Source organism: Erpetoichthys calabaricus, chromosome 11 (assembly GCF_900747795.2).
Source record: "Erpetoichthys calabaricus chromosome 11, fErpCal1.3, whole genome shotgun sequence".
NCBI lineage: Eukaryota > Metazoa > Chordata > Cladistia > Polypteriformes > Polypteridae > Erpetoichthys > Erpetoichthys calabaricus.
Window position 1 is genome coordinate 91,055,805 of NC_041404.2, and position 14,680 is coordinate 91,070,484.

Genomic DNA, 14,680 nt, shown 5'->3' on the forward strand with positions numbered 1-14,680 from the left:
GCAGTGAGCACGTATGGGTGTCCTGAATTCGGCTCTGAAGTGGACTGGACATCAGCCCAGTCAGGCTATCGCGGCGGCATTACATGCACTGTCATGTCAGGAATCTGGCAGCCACAATGGAAGACACGAATCCGAGAATTTCGTGCCCTAAAGCTAACCACCAGATCGAGTGCAGGCACACAAAATCCTGGTTCCAGCTTAACTGACACACCCCTACTAGTGAATCGCTGCCAAGGTGCGCACATTCCTAACCTCGGCTACCCGCTGAAGGAATCCAACCCGTGGGGGTGGGGTGCGGTGGCGATGGCGTAGGGGGGTCGGCGTTGCTTCTTCATGGGGTTACTGCAAATAGTTCAAAAGCGTTACAGCGATGAAACGTGCTGTATGTGTGTGTGTGCATGGCACTGCGTGCGCAGTTCTTCCAGCCGCGCAATCTCAGAGGGATGAAGAGGAAACGGGACCGCACCCGTTGGACTCCGCTGCAAGACCCTGCCAGCGTTCGCCTAGCAACAGGCGCCCGAAATGTGAGCGCAAGGTGAAATGGAGCAGAAGCACGGCCAGTGTCCCTTGCATAAAAAAGTTACCAATAAACCCATCACTTTTTTCCCTTGACATCTAATCAAAAATATAAGCGCTTCACTTCTGGGTAGAGGAGGGGGCGCACCGTGACGCCCACTGAAGCCCCCCATCCCCCTCCCCGCTCCTCCATACCTGGCTCCCTCTACCAAATACGGAGATGAATCTTTTTGTGAATCATGAAGACCCACCCCTCTCCTGCGTACGAATTGCATGCTAATTAACATCCAACCCTTTTCTTTTAAACAGCTTGAGTGTTTTAAAAAAAGGAGCCTGAAGAGCAGGGGGCCATGTTTGAAAAGAAAAAGTAAGAGAGAAAGGGTAAGAGAAAAGGAGAAACGAAGAAGGACTGGACAGAAGAAAAACTTTTGAAAAGACTGATCGAGCCGCTAGGGAGCCCGCAGACCAGTGAGAGAGACACACAGAGAGAGAGCGAGATCGGTACTCCCACACGCGAGCTCTGCTGGGAAAGTACGCGGAACTGAATACCAGATATCGGACAGTCCGACACTGGGCAACAGAGGGAGGCAGCCTGTCCAGAGCAAGATCGGCGCCCAACTAGACCGCCCACCAACGGTCGAGTCGCAGAGATGTCCACGAAGGAGTCCGTTCCACAGGAGAAGTACAAGTTAGTGGTGGTTGGAGGCGGCGGGGTGGGGAAAAGTGCCCTGACCATCCAGTTCATTCAGGTAAGCTCAGCTACCCTCCATTTGCAGGGCATAGAACTTAGACGTCAGATGCAAAGAAAGATGTGCGCAATATCGAGAAATCGTTCCGTTTATTGAGCTTACTGGAAGTCATACATGTGCGGGGCTACGAACACGAGTTAAGCCTCCGAAACCAGGCAGCGGCGCCCGTTCGCGCATCAGTAAAACTCTCGAAATATTTACAGGCATCAAACTTGAACGACACGGCGTCAAGCACGGCTGCTGAAAAATGTTTCTTTTTAGGATAAAGGGTTGGTTGCAGAACGATCTGGTTGATGTAAACCGTCCAGTTCGTTTGTGGACGGTCGCCTGTTAACGGCGTTGAGTTCTGCTCGTTTCGGTTTCTTCTCTTCGAGGTTTCAGGCACTGGTTAATTTTGGACGCGTGCCACCACTTTAAAAAGGCATCGTTCCAGGGTGTACGAAATCTCTTAAGCATTTAACAGTTATTTGAACCAGCCAAAGCAGGGCAGCAAAATGAGGAGCGGGACGAGTTTTAGCCTTGCAGACTCGGTTGCTCGAAAGAGATGGGCGTATGAATAGCCAGCGGAGAAAGGGCACAGCTTGGGCGCCCTTTCTTATTTAAGATGATATGGTGGCACGGCGCTCACAACGAGTGGCACACAGCCCGAGTAACTTCTGACCAGCTGCCCGCCCAGGAAGTGCCTGAGTTTGCGTGTAGGTGTTCCAGTTTTTTTGTACATCCCAGTGATATTCGTATGAGACAATAAATGTTGGCCAGTTGTGAGTCGGCATCCCGTCCAGGATAATCTACCCCCTTGAGCTGAAATCTGCTGAGATCATTTTTGGTCCTACTTCACTGATGTTACAAAATGTTTTAATTATGACTAATTTTAATATCAATATTATAGTAACATTTGTGATGGACAGAATGTAAACTAAAAATAATTTGTTTCTTAGCCCCGTTTATTCATTTCAAGGCTGCAGGGAGCCCAACTGTACTACCTCAATAGCAGATACAATGCGACACCAAGATCTCAGATTAGCCTCAGCATGTAAAGAATGCAAGCTAGAATACCCTGAAGCAGGGCCGGATTTATATGAAAAGAGGCCCTAGGCTATTCCACTTATGAGGCCCTTTCACCTTCCATTTTTAAGTTTGTAAATTACATGAGAGATAATAAAATTTTGCTAACAATTTGAATGTAGGCCCCTCTTGATCTTGAGGCCCTAGGCTGAAGCCTAGTTAGCCTATAGGAAAATCCGGCCCTGCCCTGAAGAAATGATCCAAAAGACAATGTAAATTTAATTCCCGTCACACCACCAGAGATTGCAATCAAATTAATGTTAATGTTACGAGAAATTTCAAGGAAAAAAAGACACTGTGATAGAAAGTAAACAGATGGACATTCAAATTTCTATCCCAGAACTGCACATTCCCCTAGTAAGCTTTCCAAGGTCTAATTTCCATCTGAGATTGCTGCTTGGTTTATTGGGCTGTGGTTGCACCTTGGGTATTATTGGATTGAAGCCCTTTCTTAAATGGATACTATTGTGCCAAATACTATTGTTTCCTAAATTTCAGATTCAGATGAAATCTTTTTTTTTTCTTCTAATAAATATTGTGAAAAGCTGTTCATAGGCTTACACTGACAAGTACCCCGTGGAGAGGGTGTTCATACACCTTCTGCTTTCAATTGTGTCTTGCTTTGAATTTCCACTTTTAATCAGTGTAGATTCTGCACAACCCCCCTGAACTGTTTTTTTGCACTCTGGAAGGATCATGCTAAGGCAGCTCTTGTTGTGAAGTCATCTTTGAATCTGTCCAAATTCCTTCTGGGCACACCCCATTCTTAATTCTACATTTCTTTAGGGAGCACCAAAGACTAGTATAAAACAAGAAGTTGATTTAAGGATAAAGGCCTATGGAAATTGTAGTGTTGGCCTCATTTGGAGTTTATTACACATTGACTAGGCATCATTAACACACATTGAATACAACAAACCAGAAGCACCACCGTTTACAGGGTAATAACCTCAATTGTGACTCTGGTTCTGGTCTTTTCAGGACACTTCTGTTCATTGGCAGCAAAAAGAAACAAAATGACTTGGAGAATCACAGCCTTGATCTCCAGTCTGTTCAGTCACCATGAATGAACCCCCACGGAAACCTCAACACCTGGTTCAAACAAATCCAGTGAGTTGTCACAATGATACAGAACGTTTTAAAAACCTTATGTGGAATTCATTAAAAGCTGCCTATACTTTCTCGCTGCAATGGCTTCTGCAGCCAGATGTTATGCTACACTCTTAACAATAATGGATCTTTGATGGCACTTTATGGTTGTTTACTGGGTTGTGTGGTTCCTAATACAGCCTTCGCTTGACAAATCACCATTTTATTCTGAGAAGGGTTCTTTGCGCTTTGAAAAACTTCCTAATATGTAGGAAACAATCCATCCATCCATCCTCTTTCGCTTATCTGAGGTCGGGTCACGGGGGCAGCAGATTGAGCAGAGATGCCCAGTCTTCTCTCTCCCCAGCCACTTCTTCTAGCTCTTCCGGGAGAATCCCAAGGCGTTCCCAGGCCAGCCGAGAGACATAGTCCCTCCAGCGTGTCCTGGGTCTTCCCCGGGGCCTCCTCCCAGTTAGACGTGCCCGGAACGCTTCACCAGGGAGGCGTCCAGGAGGCATCCTGATCAGATGCCCGAGCCACCTCATCTGACTCCTCTCGATGCGGAGGAGCAGCGGCTCTACTCTGAGCTCCTCCCGGATGACTGAGCTTCTCACCCTATCTTTAAGGGAAAGCCCAGACACCCTGCGGAGAAAACTCATTTCAGCCGCTTGTATTCGTGATCTCGTTCTTTCGGTCACTACCCATAGCTCATGACCATAGGTGAGGGTAGGAATATAGATCGACTGGTAAATTGAGTGCTTCGCCTTGTGGCTCAGCTCCTTTTTCACCACGACAGACCGATGCAGAGCCCGCATTACTGCGGATGCCGCACCAATCTGCCTATCGATCTCACAGGAAGTGTTGTAGGAAACAATGAAATCTTTAATGTATGGAGGAGTGCAGGACACTAACACAATAAGAAAACCTGGACTTAGTCTGTTTTAATGGACATATGCAGCAAGAGTCCTTTGAAAATCATGACCCATTGGTATTTCACAAATCTGTTACCAGCCATTCATGGTTATTAACATTATGGAGTCTTCTACAGATGTAAATAAATAAATGGTTCTTTCTGTAACCTTCATGTGGATGGGTCTTTTTGGAACCAAAGATGGTTCCCTCTATGGCATCACTCTGAAGAACCACTTCAGCACTTTTATTTTTTAATAGTGTAGATGGCGCCAACCTTTTTTTATTTTTCTTTAGCCCTGCCTATTCTCTGTTATGAAAAATATTCACCTTTTCCAACACCGCCAAATGAAAAAAATGTACTTCTAAAAGCAATCTTAATGAAACATCTTTTAGGACAGCTGGGTATTTTGCCCAAGAAGGAAGACTGGCATTTAGCATTCAGAATTCAACACGGAGTGGCACTTGTCAGATGGGGCTGAAAAGTCGAGGAATGTGGTATTGCAGTGCTTACCTGTTGATATGGTTTTAGCAAAATATATTCCAGCAAACTGAGTAATTTTCCATTAAAAAAACATTTAAAGCATCCTCAGTTGTTGCATCACAGCCTGGTAAGGGAACTATACTATCTTTAGTTGGAAAGCCTTCTGTCCAACAAATCACATTGATTTGGTGACATTCCTCACCTACAAGACATAAATTTTAGGCAGTTTCTAAGGAAACCCAGGAAAATCATCAATGACCCCAGTCACGCGAGTAATGAATTGTTCACATTATTACCTTCAGAGAGATGATAATGTAGCATCAGGTCCTGGACCAGCAGGCTCTGAAACAGCTTGTTCCCTCAGCTCTACATGGTGTCAGCGTCTCAACACCCTCGCTTCTGTTTTTTCATCCCCATATTCCACAACTGTTTAGTGTTATTAGTATGTATTATATATTGTCGGTATGTCTGTGCTTAGTTGTGTGATGAGTTTGTTTTGTAGAATGTGTCACTGATGAATTGACAATTTAAAGTATTTATTATGGATACTCTATTGTGTAAATTTGCTCTTAAATTAATTTTGCACTACAGCTGTGGATCTAGTTCTCACATTTTTTACTCCCCTGTACATTTCTGTTATGTGATCTGAGAAGAAAATGACTTGACTTGTGATTGCTGCAATGAAAAGTCCAACTCAGTTTATAATGCTGCAGTTTGTTTGCTGTCCAGCAGAGTGCACTTGGGTGTTCGAATTGCAATGAGGAACAAATGTTGCAGGAGCAAAATGACTGAACCAGAAGAAGATTCTGTTATTTCTGCAGAATAGATATTCGTTCTAGGCCTGCTTTATAGATACCTCCCTGACATGAATCCCACTAAGCTGATTGCTCCTCATTACTACAGAACGACTTGTAAAATCACCACAAAAGTGCAAATGATTATTTGTAGTTTTTCTGTGTAACTGAGCTCAACTCGACTGTAAGCTTACTGGGTGTTGTGCAGAGCAGGATGATTGAACCTAACTAACCACATATAATCCAGTAGAACTGTTGAGACTGCTGTTCCCCGCAACACCTAAACTCATCCTTGTCATTCAACAGGTCAGTGAAGGCAGGCTTAATCACCTGTAAACAACATTCTTCCAGCTTGACTGAACTTTGTGACAGAAAGCTGACAGGAGCTAAAAACACACTGAGGTGTCCAGAAATTGTTTGTGTCTGGTATAGTCCGCCTCCTGTAGTATAATCCATCTGCTGTGTCTTCGTTTTTCATTTGTGCAGTTGTATCTGGGAAGATTGATTTAATGTGAAATGAGTTTCATGATCAGAATCACTTTTATTCACCAGTACTTAATGTACAGGAATATAGCTTGGTAGCTTTGAGTTGCTTATAACATTCAAATAACATAAATTAAAAAACTTGCATTATAAGCAGTTACAGAACTATGCAATTATAAAGAAAATTTGCAAATGAAAACGTGTGTTTATAGTATGTATGCACACGCACTCCCATACATGTATATTCATTGTACACACACACATACCTTCCTAAAGTGTTATGTACTGTGTGAGGGCCATGACTCTGGAAAAGAAACTGCTCAAGTGTCTTTTAATATTAGTTTAAATTGATCTAAAGTGTTTACCAAAAGGAAGTTTTTGGAACAAGAGATGACCTGGGTGAGATGAGTCGGTGGTGACCCTTCTGAAATGGTCTACGACACTAGATGCACACAGGTCTGCTGCAGATGGAAGAGCACAGCCAGCTGTTTTCTCAGCAGACCCTACAGTACTCCGTAATTGGAGTTGGCTATTGCAGAACCAAACCAGACAATAATGGAGGACACAGTCACACTTTCAGTTATGGGGGCTGGGAGCATGCACTGGTACAGCACTTTGCCGCACCCACCACACGACAAATCAGCTCAGGATCCCAAATTAGGACCCAAGTACAGCTTGGATACAGGTTAATGTCATACCCAGGATGGAGCACTTGCAGATTAAGAGCCTCGCTCAAGGACCCAATGGAGTAGAGTCACTTCCGGCATTTATGGGATTCAAACTGGCAACTTTTCAATTGCCAGCACTGATCCATAGTCTCAGAGACACCACTCTGCCCTGAAAATCAGTTATGGCTTTGTGGAATTATACTAGGATGATCTGTAAAATATTTTATTTCTTTAGTTGGAGTAAAAAGAATATCTGCTGCTGAGCCTTCCTAGTGATGATTGGTGGTTATGTCCCAACTGAGACTGTTTGTGTTAGTTGTGCCCCCAAAAAATGGAAGAATTCCACCAAATTGACTGCACAATTATTGATTAATAGAGAGAAAGGTTGAAACTGCTGTTTGCAAAAGTTGATTACCATTTCTACTGTCATGGAGGTATTGAGTACCAGCTTATTTGTGGTGCACCAAGACAAATCACGAGTGACTGCCTTTCTGTATCTTTTTTTCATTTCCATTAGTAATTAACTTCAATAATTGTGGTGTTATTGGGGGACTTAATTGACCTCATTGGACCAATTGGGAGTACACAGACTTGAAGGGCTCCTGTGCTGATATAGAGACAGTGTGAAAGGTGGGAACCCATCCAAACATACTGTTTCCAGTTTGTCAAAAAACTGTAAATCCATTTACAGATGGAAGCATTCAGTTCAGTTTGTAGAAGTTCAGTTACAAACAGTTCAGAGACAATGGTGTTAATTGCTGAATTGAAGTCAACAAAGAATATTCTGGCATAAGTTCCGTTACAGTAGAAGTAGGTCAAGATGAGTAGCAGTAACAGACATAAGGTGGGTTTGAACAAGCCATTCAAATATTTTATTTAGAACTGATAGTAAGTGTAATCTCTGAGGCAGCTTATTTTATCTTTTGTGGGAACTTGAAGAATAACAGAAGATTTAAAGCAATCCAGGACAGTATACCAGTGAAGAGACCGGTTAAAGATGTCAGTGAAGAGAGGAGCGAGCTGCCTAGCGCAGTGTTTGATTGTTACAGGTGAGACAGTCTTGCAAACAGCTTCCAGACGTCGTATTCCATGATAGAAAAGAAGGAAGAAGAGGAGTGAGGCACATGTAAAGAAGTTGACTGGTGTCAGAACCCCTTCGGGATGACAGAAACAAAAGGTCTGTTGATGCTCAGCTCCATGTTTTTTTCAAATCTTCTGTAAAACGTATTACACTTGTCAGAGAGGGTGAATTTGAGCGAGGACTCAGAGATGTTAGTAACAGAATGAAGTAACGGAGGTGCCACTGTTTGCTGAAAACTGAAGCTTTAGTTTGCTTTTATGTTTCCGTTTAGCATATCTTATTGCATTGGATTCCTGGGATGTTTGTAGGGTTCCTTATCACCAGTTTTATGGGTCGTTTCTTTTGCTTGACAAGAACATTTAGTTCTACGGTAAATCAAGGCTTTCCATTGTTATAAATCACAATAGTTGGACTGTCCTCCAAGTGAGTAAACCTGTCGTGACAATACTGCCTCACGGGAATGTTGCTAATTTGAATGGCAGTAAATAAAATTGGGCAAAGTTGGAGTATGTGCAGGTTGGGTAAGAGTAGAGGACATGGAGGGGGGGCACAGGTGGTCTGCCCACATGACATGTGAAGTGCTGCTCCAAGGTGTCTGTAAGCCAGTATCTGGGGTTTTATAGCATGACTGCCTCCTAAGTCCTCTGTGAGCGTGTATGTTAGTCAAGCTCCAAAGGTAGATTTGCTTTTAAAAATAATTGCCATGGAGCTTCCTTTGGTGAATAGGGTTTATTTTTGGTTTGTATATTTACTCATCATTCCATATTATTTTTCTGAGATTTATTTTATATGATAATTGTTTCACTTTTTTATTTAAATTTCCGGATGATGCCATATTATTCTGGCTCCTGCTGCCGCATGACTGTTGGTGATGTGGTGCTTGGCGTCATCAGACTTCTCCTGGAATTCACAGCAGGTGCCAACAGAGGTGGCTGGTTGTACTATTAACTTCATAGAACTGCACGCAAAACAAATGTGTCTGTTTTGCTCATCACTGGTGTTGGATATTTTGCTTTTTGCAACCAATAGGGAGAAAGTGCTTCAGGTGCGGAGATCACTCTATGGTAGCTTAACCAAAGAAGTGGAGAAACGCAGTCTCTTCACAGCATGGCTGCTTTATAGTGATGGGCACTGCTGCAGCTGACAAATCTATGGCCAGTATCAACATCATTTTTCTTTATTTTCCTTTTTTGCTAAGGATCGCAGTGGCAACGTGCCAGGCTAAAATGACCCAACTGCCATATCTCATGCTTCATCCTCCTGCTTTTCCTGAGAAATTCACAGATATTTACAGGCCATTCAGCAGACCCAATCCCAAAGTATCCTGGGGTTTTCTGCCAATAGGCTGTGCCTGGTGTACCCACTGTATGAGGTGCCCAGCTATCCTAACTACATGCCCAAACCACCTTGACTGGCTTCTTGTTATTTTTTGCTCATATTTTTATAGAAATACAAGAGTCAACAGATTAAAGAAAACCATAAACCATTTTGACAAGAATTAAAATTGTCCCAGCGCTCATTGCTCATTGCCTGGAGCCCCAAACCAACTGAATTCTCTTCCAAAGCAGCTGATCCACTCCAATGTCTTCCTTTATTGCTGGGCTCCTCATCTTACCGTGGAGAGTGAGTCTAAGAGCCTCATTGTAGTGATCACAATTTCATTCTTTGGTCATAACCCAGCACTCATAACCATAAATGAGCATGTGGATGTTATTTGACAAGTAAACCAAAAAGCTATAGCTGATGACTTACCTCTGTTCTGCAAACCTCCCACTGATTCACTCATCAGTCTCATTATAACACCTACCCTCACCGCAAGGCACCTGAACTCTTCCACATGGAGAATATGTCCACACCATATCTACAGAAAGAACCATTACCTGAGATTTGTAGGTTCTAATTCTCATCTTAACCACAATACACCTAGCTGCAGAACTTTTCAGTTTGTGTTGTAGATCACAGTGTGATGGAGCCAATACGTTAGCATCACTTGCACATAACAGAAATGAAATCTGTAAGTTCCTACACTTCTGTAATATACTCCAGACCTTGGCTCTAGGATGGAGTTCCCATGGCCTCTTCTTGAAATGAGCTTCATCTATAAAACGGAGCCTCTGTTCTAGTCTGCCAGTCCTGTGGCACTGTTACCACCTTCCACACACCATTAAAGAGGCACGTTGGCCACAACACCCCCTACAGTATTCAATGCTTCCAATATTTCCAGTTGGAATTCATCCATCTCTGCGGCCTTGCTTCTACAGATCCTTTAAATCACTGCAGTGACCTCTGTGACAGAAATTTATTTGACTCCAACCAACGATTCTCTCGCTACAGCTGCCAAGGAGAGTGTACCCATCAGGCTTAGAATTACCTGAATATACTCCTTTCTGCTCTCCAAAATAACCCCAGTTAAGATTAATGTTTGCCCTGTGCATGCTGGGTGATATCCCATGTGCCATTATCCTTGTTTGTTGTGAATGCATAAATATTTTAAAGGTGCTGTTTGTGTGAGATGTGGGGCAGTAGTTAGTACTGCTGTCCTTTTGCTATCTCCAAGGTACACAATGCACATTCTTCTTGTGTTTGTGTAGTTTTTTTTTTTCTCCAGACCCTCCAATTTCCCACCTACATTCTAAAGATGTGTGGCTTAGATTTACTAGCGACTGTGACCTGTCTCTATACGAGTGAGTGAATATGGGTGTGTATCCTGTGATGGAATGGTGCCTTGCACTCAGAATAGTCAGAGTAGAATCTGGCCATTACCAGTGATCATGGACTGGTTAAAGCAGGTTTAGGCTGAATGGATGGACTTTTTGCAGATTGCAGTATTCAGACTATAATCTGCTTAATCGCAGAAGAGAATTCTTTACCTTCCTTTGATTTCCCATCTGTTCACTGATCAGTGTTTTGTAGTTATTAGTCAGAATCATGCTTTCTTTTCCAGTGCACCAAGACTCCATGGGTATAAAGACAGTGGTTGATGGCCATCTTGAGTTTCTCATTAGTATTTGTTCATCACTTCTGAAAAAAAGACAGTCAGCATATAGTGAGTGCCTGGCAGTGTATTAATGGCACAGGAAGTAGCTATAAGATGACTGAATCACAGGCAAACAATAAGCATGATGTGGCGGGGGCAAATGTTTGCATGATAGATCACAGCAAGCCATTGTTTTTTGGGATTGGTGACCTTTTTGTGAACCCCCAGCTGGGTTGTTTGATCCAAACAGATTTCACTTTCTATCTTTAGGAGTAAGAACTTGCAATGATAGACTTTGAGCTTCTTGAAATAGAATTGGAGCAGAAAGCCAAGTAGTCTGAAATTGTGAGGGCTTTACAGAGTAAGGATGGTGTTTCCTCAACCTGGAAGTAGCTAATGAGAGCTGTGTCTCCTGTAGCCCAAGAGGAGCAACTGTACATAAAGAAGCTTCTGCACTGCAGTAATGGCATGGAGGGTGAAGGCACTGTGCTGTGTTCAGGCCTGATAAAACAATTCTTCTTCTTCTTTTGGCTGCTCCCAATAGGGGTCGCCACAGCAGATCATATGTTTCCATATCTTCCTGTCCTCTGCATCTTGCTGTGACACACCCACCACCACTAGCTATGTTATATGGGTTGGAGATGAAGGCACTGACAGAAAGACAGGAGACAGAGCTGGAGGTGGCAGAGTTAAAGATGTTAAGATTTGCATTGTGATGAGGATGGACAGGATTAGAAGTGAGTACATTAGATGGTCAGCTCAGGTTGGATGGTTTGGAGACGAAGCTAGAGAGGCAAGATGGTGTTGGTTTGGACATGTGCAGAGGAGAGATGCTGAGTAAATTGGGAGAAGGATGTTAAGGATGGAGCTGCCAGGTAAGAGGAAAAGAGGAAGGCCTAAGAGAAGGTTTATGGATGTGGTGAGAGAGGATATGTGGACATGAATTAGCATTAGAAATAGGAATAGGAATGTTAGTGGCATAAGCAGACAGTCCTTTGATGGCAAACTAGATGGAATATGCTGTAGGTAGCTTGACTTGTACAATTATACTTTTGACAGAACTTTGTTGACGTTACCTTGGTTTGCTCTGGAAAGCGCAAAGAAACAGTCATTTGGTTGTCCTCTTTGTTGTATTTGTACAGGAGGAGCAGACATTCTTCTACTAGTCAGTAGCTACAGTGTCATGCATACAACCAGATTTCATTCTTCAACAAGAATACAGAGACACAGATAGAAACTTGTTAAGGGTTAAATTCAAAAAATGTTCACACAGAAAACTATAGACAACTGGAATAAATTACAAAAGTAGTGTGTTAGACTGTAAAACCTTACACATTAGTTGGATTGATGATGTTTGTTGGACTAAATAGACTGTTCTTTTTAAAATTGTTCTAATGTTCTCAGTTTTATCCATAACTAAGTTTTGAGAAGGTATGATGTCAACCTGACCTGGGGTGTTGATTTGCACTTGTTGAGTGACAGTTTTGACTGCTTCATTGGCAATACAGATTCACCTTCCAGTGTTGTAAGTCCACAGTTATTCAGTTCAACTGGTAAAATGGCATCAGTGTTGTGAACTGAAAATGAGCAGCAATTAAGAACAACTTTGGCAGTGCTTGGCCAACTCGATCTCACTTTAAGTAACACGATGAAACACTTGGTGTCCTCTGTATTCAATTCTTACTCATGCTGAGTGCATTTATCAGGATAAAGTGAGTAACCCAGTTAAGGAACAAGCTGGTTTCTTAAAAAAACTTCCATTTACATGCGTGAGTCCACTTGTGGCTTTGTCCTTTGGATAAACACTTTTGATTTTACCAAAAAGGCTCTAAATAAAGAATTAAACGTCAGCAACGATTGCTGTGAATTGGAAAATAAGCATGAAGAACTGTGTCTCTTGAGATTGCTGAGCTTAGCATTGCATGTTCAGATCATCAACATAAATTTAGAAATTTCTGAAATATTGAGACAGATTATTTCAACCAGGAGAAGAAATAATGTGATCACCTGGGCATTTGCCTGTGGACATTTATCTTCATGGACACTTCCACCATTTTTGACCTGTGGCTGTTGGATGTGTGTGCGAAGCAAAGACATGCTGAGACTAATGGCATGTAGCAGACATGTAGCAACTACAAAACGTTTAACTGCAGCCCAGTTGAGGGTTTACATGGCTACATAACTGGGTTACTCGTGGAAAAATCCACTTGTGTTTCTTAGGTATAAATATCCCGGTTTCCCTAATTGCAGTAATGGTATGCATGGCATTGTCAAAACTGTGTTTCTGTGAATAACTGGGTTATTAAAGCACATGTAAATGCACTCACTGTCCCTTGTTCTGATTTGGGAGGTGCAGAGTCTGGTGGGTACCTTGACTTCACCACTACTGGAATTTTAAGTGGTGTAACTGAAACTACATTACAAGGCAGCAGTTGAGTAGTGGTTGGAAGTGATTTGCCCACACACATGACTGCCACATGTCATATGGTGGACTGCAGGTAGGGTTGCGCGATAAATTTCAGTACCAGAAGTAAATGGTAGTTTTGAAGCACTTCACCTCACTCTCAACTGCCCCCACCATCTCCCAGTCTTCCATATGTATTACATCTAGCTAGAATCCCCATGGGGGATGCTCTTTGAACATATATAGTTATGTAAATGTAAAAAAGCTGGAGACTCCAAGGGGACCCCAGGCTCCTTGTAAAGATTTGCAGCGTGTGGCAGAGCAGGGAGGCACATGTGTGTGAGGGCTGAGGGATCAAAGCTGCAGTGAGACAATTATCTGTGATTTGCTTTAATATTATTTGGGTACCAGTACTGAGATTTGAAAACCAATATCAATACCAAAGTCGAAATCTTACCCTACCACACTACTAGAAGGGAGTCACTTGTTGTTTGGACTCTGTTCCGATGTGTGTGGTGACTCAAATCGCTTCCATTACTGAGAAACGGAAAACATGCCATAAATGCACTGTGACTAGAAAAGGGAGAAACAGGTGTGGGGCTTTAAGAAATCAATTTTATTTTTTTGTTTCAAAAATCCAATGTATCTTTTTCCCATTTTCTGTGATTTATTTTTTTTTTATTTTCACCTACATTTACTGTAAGAAATGATGTGCAATCAACTACAGTTAACATAAACAATACCGAAATGGTGCTTTATCTTCTTTTTAAATGACACATTATACTCCTTTTATTGAAATTGTACGTACACATATTCAGTAACTTATAGAAGTTCAGGGCACAAAAGAAATTTAAGGATGGAGAAATAGACATATTAATGTTCAGAGCATAATTGAAAATGTTATAACTAAATAAAAGTGAAGTTTGCAGCTTACAGCATCTTAATTTCACCTAACTAAAAGTTCTTCCATTCTTCTACCCTGAATCAATGAAACTTGTTTTAACTTGGAGCTGTGGCCACTTGGCTCATTTTAATCTCTGACACGCATTCACACTGCAGTGCATAATCATAAGGCGCTTGTGTTTAGTTCACAGAGTATCTCTTAACTTGTCTTGGAGGGAAATCCCTTCACTGTAAAGTGCATTTAGGGTCATCCTATCTGCACAGCCCTTGGGAATCGCCATTGTGCACCCCTTGAAGTAATCAGCAGACTAAACAAGGAGAGAGAGAGAGACCCTCTTTGAGGCACAGTAGAGATGCACTCAACAAATGCTGTGCCCCAATTCATTAAAAAAAATAACTGGAATATTTCTGAGAATGATATAAGGGTAGATTATTCATAATGTGAAAATGTTCAGAAATGCTGTAATAATCTACCCCATCTCTCCAAATTCTACACATTTCTGGGTTTATATTTGGGCATTTGTTATGTGTGTTTTTGTGTGTCAAATCCATGACTTC

General features: G+C 42.3%; 1 protein-coding gene across 1 annotated transcript in view; it reads left to right on the top strand.

The window, feature by feature from the left end:
- The first annotated feature begins 798 nt into the window (after positions 1 to 798).
- The window catches only part of rras (RAS related), a 44,869-nt gene continuing 30,987 nt past the window's right edge, over positions 799 to 14,680 (top strand). The window contains exon 1 of the mRNA XM_028813599.2: positions 799 to 1,265. Coding sequence (XP_028669432.1) covers positions 1,167 to 1,265 — 99 coding nt within the window. The 5' untranslated portion in view covers positions 799 to 1,166. The remainder of the gene's footprint in view (positions 1,266 to 14,680) is intronic.